At 47.7% G+C, this 7,946-nt stretch overlaps 1 protein-coding gene across 1 annotated transcript; it reads left to right on the forward strand.

Moving 5' to 3' along the window:
* Positions 1-1,148: 1,148 nt before the first annotated feature.
* Positions 1,149-5,220, forward strand: LOC115615368 (perilipin-3-like). Its single transcript, XM_030503453.1, is given in 9 exon segments — positions 1,149-1,176; positions 1,179-1,214; positions 1,846-1,931; positions 2,619-2,814; positions 3,417-3,499; positions 3,736-3,991; positions 4,206-4,405; positions 4,538-4,666; positions 4,759-5,220. Coding segments are annotated over 9 exon segments (1,476 nt in total).
* The last annotated feature ends 2,726 nt before the right edge of the window (positions 5,221-7,946 follow it).

Raw genomic sequence — 7,946 nt, forward strand, 5'->3', positions numbered from 1 at the left:
ACAGGATTTACACTCCCTGTTTGCTCTTCATAGCACAGCAGCACCCGTATTCTCCCTGTTCCCACCTTGGGTAGTGTCTTTCCCTCCCAATAGTTGTCCCTGCCTGTGCATTCCTATATGTACAAAGACACACGGGCTCTGAGCAGCAAAAGAAAGGGACTTGCTTAGTAAATAGTTAAACCAACCAGAGCCGTAAGGGACTTCCAGACTCTTGTGATTTACCGTTTCTGGCCTCACTCCTGGTGGACCTCCCTTCTCTGGCTCTGGGGGGCGAAGGCAGTTTGACACTTCTCTGTACATTGTTCCAGGGCTTGATACCTTTCCTGTGACACTTTTGACTCATGCTTCGCAAAAGCGGTGAAATGTGCAACCATCTTGCCTTTGGTCACCTCCATTCCAGCAGCCATCAGCCTTCTCCTTCTCCTCAAGATAGCACAACATGGCTGTCCTATGTTATATGGAGGATCTATAGCTAGATCCTCCACTTGAAGGAAAGTGGATTGCCTGAGCAGGAAGGTACAAGTCAGATCAGACCTGAAAGTACACACTGGTCTAACCTGGCTACTTGTCAGCCTTATGCAGCGACTGTTCACCCTTATGGACCCTGGGGAAGACATAGAGAGACCAGGCTCTCTGGGGACTTCAAGATGAGAAACTTGAGTTCCAACACTTCTAAGATTAGGCAGCAGCTGAGCAGCCACTTCTGTCATTAGACATTAAACCCCAGCAGGTAAAAGCAATAGGAATCCCACATTAGGTGTGAAGTCCTCTTCTGCATTTGTTTTACTATATTTCATTTTCTTTTCTGGTTATTGTTTCTCTTCAAAAAGAGAAACAAAACTAATTGCCATTTCCAGATGGTGTGTGATCTGAGGCAGCATCATAGAAGGTGCATGCTCCATGCCAGTAATACCTCTCATCTTCCAGGAGCCTCCAAAGGGAGCTCCTCTACACAGGGCAAGGTGTAGAGATACCTGCCTGATTGCAGAGTAATCAACAAGCCACAACAGGGGCCATCTGCCACATTCCACCTCTAATTGGCCAGGACAGAGCCTGGCTCCTTTCTGCTGCTTCCCAGAGCTGCCACTCACTGGGGGTCCCTCCTTACCCTACTTCCCCAGCCAGTATAAAAAGGCAGAGCAGGACTAATGGAGCATGGTGTGGTGACAGGTTCTTTCTTGCTGGTCATCTGCTTGCCTCCAACAGGGCAGAAAGGTAGTGTTCTCACATGTTTGGTGGTGGTTTTTTCCCAGGTGTTAGGGCTTTAAATGCTCTATAAACTCCTGGTTTGTGTTTAGGTGCTTCTTACCTGGCTTAATTATGGAATAGGCTTAGTCTTAACTAACACAAAGTTGTTTGTGATTGTGCCTGAGAGGTTAGACACAGCCTGTGCTGGTTTCAAGTGAGAAGCTGGTTCTGCCTGGGATGTGTTAATAGCAGCAGGGTAGCTTCTTGGGCTGCTTTATTTTTCTGGTTCTGCTGTTACTATCTCTCTAAGGTGAGATTTCCTCAAAGGGGAGGAAGGAGGAATCCAGTGCTTCTAAGTATGTTGACAATGGGCATTATAACCTCTCTTACAAGAGCTCTCCTGGGTGAGGAAAGGTTTTGTTCTCCTCACTTCTCTGGTTATCATAAACCATGTGAAACCTAAGTACTAGGCAGCTTTGCAAGTAGCACAGGTCCTTTCCTTCAGTGATGGGAATAAGCCCATTGTGGGAGTCTTCTCATAATGGGTAGTAAAGGAACTTCTCCCTATAATGTGGTCAGAGGGATGTGTCCCCTGGGAAGGTGAATTCCTCTGGAGGCTCCCTGTCTTTTCCTCTTCCTAAAACTGTGGTGCTACTTGCATTTCAGCTGCAATGGCCTCTGCTATGCCTGACAAAGAGGAAGCTGCCAAGAGCTCCCTGGAGGTGAAGGAAGAGGAGCAGAAGGTAAATGCTCCATGGGAGATGTATGGGGTGGCAGCTCCTGAGTGCAGGTATGAGGAGGTGGCTCCTCTGTGGTGCTAAATCTCCACAGAAGCTCAGGCTGTGCCCTCCAGCTTCTCTGGAAACTTGTGGTAGCATAGCCAAAAAAGTAGGCCTGAAGACCTCATATGTAACCTGCTAGGCTAAGCAAAATAGCTTGGTTTTTAGCTAGGAAAGATGTTTCTGTACCTCTGTAGGTACAGGCTTGCTGCAGGCAGTACTTCTACAGAAACTCTCCCATGTTGAGCAGCCCTGAAGCTCCTTTGCTTTACTCCCATGACCAGCAGCATCCTTCTTGAAAATTAATATAATGTCTGTCAACTTAAAGCCAACTTGATCCTGTCTGATGATGCTTTTCTGGAGTATTAGCTTGTTAAATAGCTATGCCAAATGAATTAGAGCTGGTTATGGGTACGGAAGTGTTGAGGTTGCCCACAAACTCAGCTGTCACTTGGGTAGCATTGTGCTAAAGGAAGACCTTTCTAGAATGGACCAATGCTCCACAGCTTGTTTCACAACTGAGTTGTAGATTTTAAAGCAAATGTCCAAACAACGAAGCCTTGCTGCTTCAACCAGACTGGGTGGCTTGAACAGAATCTACGTAGGAAGGACAGGTTTGCAAGTTTCATGGCTTTATCTTTTATGTTCTAGGATGCCGTAAATCAGGTGGCTAGCCTGACTTTGGTCAGCTCTGCCTGTGACATGGTTTCTACAGCTTACACCTCCACAAAGGAGAGCCACCCCTACATCGGATCTGTGTGTGCTGCAGCAGAGAAAGGAGTGAAGAGTGTAACTGAAGCCACAGCCAGCTGTGTGCAGCCAGTTCTGACTACACTGGAGCCTCATGGTAATGCCTTGTGCAAGAACAGGTTTGAGCCTGCCTGATAACATAGTCTGTGGCAGGCCTGAATTCACACTAAGCCCGGAGAGCGCACCTCCTTCTGTCAGTTACTATGTGATCCTGGATCCTCGGGATGTGGAGGCTTGGGCACAGATGGTGGCTATGCTTGTACAAGTGAGAATTGGCCGCTATCAAAGTGAACAGATCTACGAGGCGCCCAAGACAAGCAGCTCTACAGAGTCAGCCTCTAACAGACCTGACCTGGTGGTGTGAATGGAGAGTTTCATAGAATCCCAGACTGGTTTGGGTTGGAAGGGACCTTAAAGCTCCTCCAGTTCCAACCCCCTGCCATGGGCAGGGACACCTTCCACTAGAGCAGGTTGCTCCAAGCCCCTGTGTCCAACCTGGCCTTGAACACTGCCAGGAATGGGGCAGCCACAGCTTCTCTGGGCACCCTGTGCCAGTGCCTCAGCACCCTCACAGGGAAGAACTTCTGCCTAATATCTAATCTTCATCTAGGCTCCCTGCAGTACAACATCTTGGGAAGGTGGAACTTGAGATGGGATTCCAGAAAAACAGGGTTTGACACTTTCTTTTTCCCTCTTCAGTTGCTGTGGCCAGTGAGTATGCCTCCAAGGGCTTGGATAAACTAGGGGAAAAGATCCCACTCCTTCAAAAGCCAATGGAACAGGTAAGAATCAAAGGCTTTCCCTGGCTGGCAGAGGGGCCTTGCAGGTTCTTGCAGGGTTTCTAACCTTGGGAGCAAAGTAGGTTCTTACATCATGAATGAACTACCCCTAGGTGCATAGGGCAAGCTCCTACAGGAGTAAATACTTGGCAGAGACTATGGTGTTGCCTTGGTGCAATTCATGATTGTAGTGTACTACATGACTCAATCCCTTATTTGACCTGTCTCCTCTTCCACAGGTTATCTCTGACACAAAAGAGCTGGTATCATCCAGAGTGGCTGATGCAAAGGATGCTGTGAGCAGCAAAGTGATGGAGGTGATAGATGTAACTAAGGAGACTCTTCAGAGCAGCATAGAGGCTGCCAGGTCTGCAGTGACCAGCAGTGTGGGGATGGTTATGGACTCTGGAGTGAGCCAGACAGCCGTAAGCGGAGCAGAAGCTGTCCTGGGGGTGACAGAAGACAGCTCTCTCCCTATGGGAAATGAAGAACTAGGTAAGGAAACTGTATATGTGACTACTTGTGATGGGAACCATCAAACTGGGGATGGCCAGCCCCATTCTGCAATTGGTTACTCTGGAATGGGGCTAATGAGAAACGCCATGCTGGAGCCTACCTGTCTCCTAGTCTAGGATTTCCTGATACTTATTTTCTCTGTGTAGTAAACATCTCTGCTCAGCCTCTTGCAGACACTACATCTTTCTTTCAGCCAAACTGGCAGTATCTGAAGAGGGTGCAGACACAATGCCTGTGGAGCAGCAGCAGGAGAAGAGGAGGTACTTCGTGCGGTTGAGGTCTCTCCCTGATGAACTTCGTCTGTTTGCCTACCTGCACTCAACAGACAAAATGAAGCAGGTCTGGCAGGGCATGCAGGAGGCCCTTGCACAGCTTCACTCCATCATTGACCTGGTAGGTTGAGCCCAGTTTCCTGGAAGGAGAGGGACCGAATGGTTGGTTTGGTGTCAACTTCAATGCTATGATAAAGAGCTATGCTGTTCACCAGCAGATCTGTCTTGATGCTCTGATCTTCCCTTGCCACAGATTGAAGTGTTTAAGCAAGGATTTAACCAAAAGCTTCAGGAGCAGCAGGAGAAACTACACCAGATGTGGCTGGACTGGAGTAGAAAGTCTTCCAAAGAGGGTGGAGACAACAGCTCTGCAGAGCCAGAGGTATGTCCCTGGGCAGGCAAGTAAAGGGCTCTGGGCATCCCCTTGTTAAAGTAACTCATCCTCTGATTTTTGTCCTTTCTGCCTCCTCCCAGGAGATGGAGTCTCTGGCCCTGCTGTTGGCATGTAGTATCACACAGCAGCTACAAATCACCTGCTGTAAAGTAGTGTCTGCAATCCAAGGTCTTCCCTCGAGCCTTCAGGATAAGGTGAAACTACTTCTTACTAACACAGAGGAGCTTCATGCTTCTTTCTCAGCAGCAAAATCCTTTCAGGACTTGTCCAGCAGTATCTTGACCCAGAACCAGAGGAAGCTGGCTGTGATCCATGAGTACATGGAGGAGCTGCTGGACTACCTGAAGAACAACATACCTCTATCCTGGCTGGTGGGACCCTTCTCCCCCAGGGAGGAGAGGGAAATGTCACAGGAGGATGAACCCTTGCAGGAGGAGGGGGCAGAGACAGCAGGAGCAGGGCATCATGAGGCTTCTGCAACTCATGTAAAGGATAAGGCTGTGAGTACAGAAGTGGAATCTCCCATGTCACATCTTGGATGATTATTGGTGAATAAATCCTTAGGAGCTTCTAAGGAAGGTGGTGGAAGTAGCAGGGCCGCTCTTAGGTGCTTGTAGTTGCCTTCAGGAATGCTAGGAACACTGAAGCTCTGCAATGCTGCCACATCCCTAGCAAGCTATGGTATGTCCTTCACCAGTGTATCCAGGCACTGCTTATGTTCAATATAATGATTGCTGTTGATCTTAAACCTTCAGCTAGTATACAGTGTAAAGAATTGTCTTCCTAAAAGCTGCTTGTACTAGGTCATAACTGCTGAAAATAAAACTACTGCATGCAAAAATCCTTCCTGACTCTAGCTTCTCCTGGAGAAACTCTGCAAGAGTGAGTATTGCTCAAGAGAGGTGAACTGTGCTTGTCCAAGCTGATAGTGCAGTCAGGAATGCAATAACTGGTGAGAAGTCAGTGGTGCAGTAAGGATTACAGCTGATAAGCCCTGCCACTGCCCTGAGAAGTAGGAAGCTGTAATTCCTTCTCACTCCCAAGCTGTATGTGCCCTCCTGGCACTTTGCAAGGCTTGGAGAAGCTGTGGGAAGCTGTGAGGATGCTGTCATCTTTTGTTATCAGTCCACTTGGGTCTAATTCTCCTCCTGTAGCTGCCTGTTAGTACCTGGTGAAGACATCAGTCTGTTGTGGGGCAGTGGTGGGCTGCAGAAGTATTAAAGGCTGATGGACAAAATGCCTTTTGAACTTCTAAATGAAAATGCCTGCTCCTTGCTTCTTGTCTTCCTGTCTTCAAGGAAAGAAGTGGAATCTGCTCCCATATGAGTACTGCTTCTAAGCTTATCTTTTTTTTAAAGATGGTTAAAATTGTTTCATGGAGGTCAGAAACAGAGATGGGGGAGAGCAAATATAGGCTTGAAGAGGTGGAACTTTCTCCTCAAATAGAAGTGACTACTGTTCCAAGACTAGCTGTGGTTAGGAATAGTTTGACTTATTTCCTCTTATGGTCTTATCCATGCTGCACAGACAGGAGGGGGGTAAAGTGAGAAAGGAACTGGGAATGCCCAATGGACTGGCTTTCTGCAGTGTTTAAGATGGAAACTCATCTGAGCTCTGGCAAAGTATCCGGATTATTCTGTTCTATCCAGGCTTGTCTGACTATCCACACTTTGAGTAAATTTGGATAGAAATGTGTTGGTGATGTGAAAACCCTAGACAAACACTTTGGTGGGGAAGACATGCTTTGACGTGTCCCTTTTGGCTCTCAGTGGCCCTTGGGAATGATGTAGTGTTCCTTGATGCTGATAATTATAGCCCAAGTGATTATATCTTACCCTCCACTACTGCTGTTCCTCCCTGCTTCTGCTGTGGTCACATGTGATAACACAGGTTGATTTGAATTTCAAATGCAATCACAGGGGCACTTGCTCCTTGTTTCCCTTTTGGTAGATGCCACCATCTCCATCTGCCAGTTTGTTTCACATTTTAATTATTTAATTCTCATGTTCATGTACTTCTGCCTCTCTTCATTCAGTTCCTGCTGTTCTTTGTTCAAATGCCTGACTTCTAGGCCAGGCAATGTGCTGATGCTGGGTGAAGGTTACCTTGGGCATCACTCCAAAAGGCTGTCATGTTTCATGAGTTGAGTTAGGAAGCATTAGCCAACATGTTACTGTGACCTCTAACTGGCAAGGGTAACTGCTTAAGGAGGGTTTCCGAAGCAGCTTTGTCATGAAGGCAATAGACTGGGAAACTGAAGTTCTCAGCAAGTGCTGAAAGGCAAAAGCTCTCTAGCTGCTTGCAAGGAACTTAATTTCCCCTTTCACTTCTGTGTTTCTTGACATGCTTGGATATTGTAATCTCTTTTGCAAGAGCTGTACTACTGCCTGCTGTGAAATAACACCATGTTAAAAGGTTTGTGACCTCCCTGAAGGGCTGCTTGTGTAACTGGGGCTCTGCTCAGGCAGGAGCTGGCTGGCTCCAGCTTTTGTGTTACCCTAAGTCCCTGTGGATGGGGAACTTCAAGTCCTTTTAAAGCTGATTGGAATTGGTTTGGAATGGGATGAAGCAGCTGCCCTTGGTGCGAAAGGATGAAGATGCTGTGATTGGCTGGTGTGGGAGCAGTATTCCTGCTGCTGCTGTCTCATGTGGGCAGGCAGGAATTCTATTTTTGTGGTTAGCACTTGGCCCTCTGCTTCCCTTTTGTAACCATCCCCATCCCTTCCCTACTGCACCTCCTTTCCTTGCATTAGAGGAGGGAACTATGTGTTCCAGAGCATGGGAGAGAAACCTGGAGGCATTTCCCTGTGCTCTGAGCTGGGTTATGCTGACCTGAAATGATCAAGTGAGACCAGTGTGGGTTTAGGAGCCCCTAAGAATATAAACTTGTTTGCTGGAGAAGGACACAGGTGCTTTCAGCAGCAGCATTCTGCAGTGACCTGCACTCCTAACTGGAGCACATAGCTGTTTTTCCAGCTAAAATCTTTGCTGGTGTCAGCATTCAACTCTTCCTCCTTTCAAAGGCTCCTGCCAGAGGCCTCTTCTGGCAGGTCCTGGCAAGACTTGGAGCTGGACAGCTTTCCTTCCCTCTGTTGCCTGATGGCAGGGGAGGGAAGGAGGTCAATAAGTCTGCTTCAAATTGCCTTACAAACCAAGCGTGAACTTGTGACAATTCCAAAATGCTCTTTGCATGGCTTGTTAAAACCCCTGATGCCTCCAGGAGTGACAGGCGTCTGACCTGATCGATAGCTCTGCTGCCCTTTATTGC

The sequence above is a fragment of the Strigops habroptila genome, chromosome 13 (assembly GCF_004027225.2).
Source record: "Strigops habroptila isolate Jane chromosome 13, bStrHab1.2.pri, whole genome shotgun sequence".
In the NCBI taxonomy this organism is placed as follows: Eukaryota; Metazoa; Chordata; class Aves; order Psittaciformes; family Psittacidae; genus Strigops; species Strigops habroptila.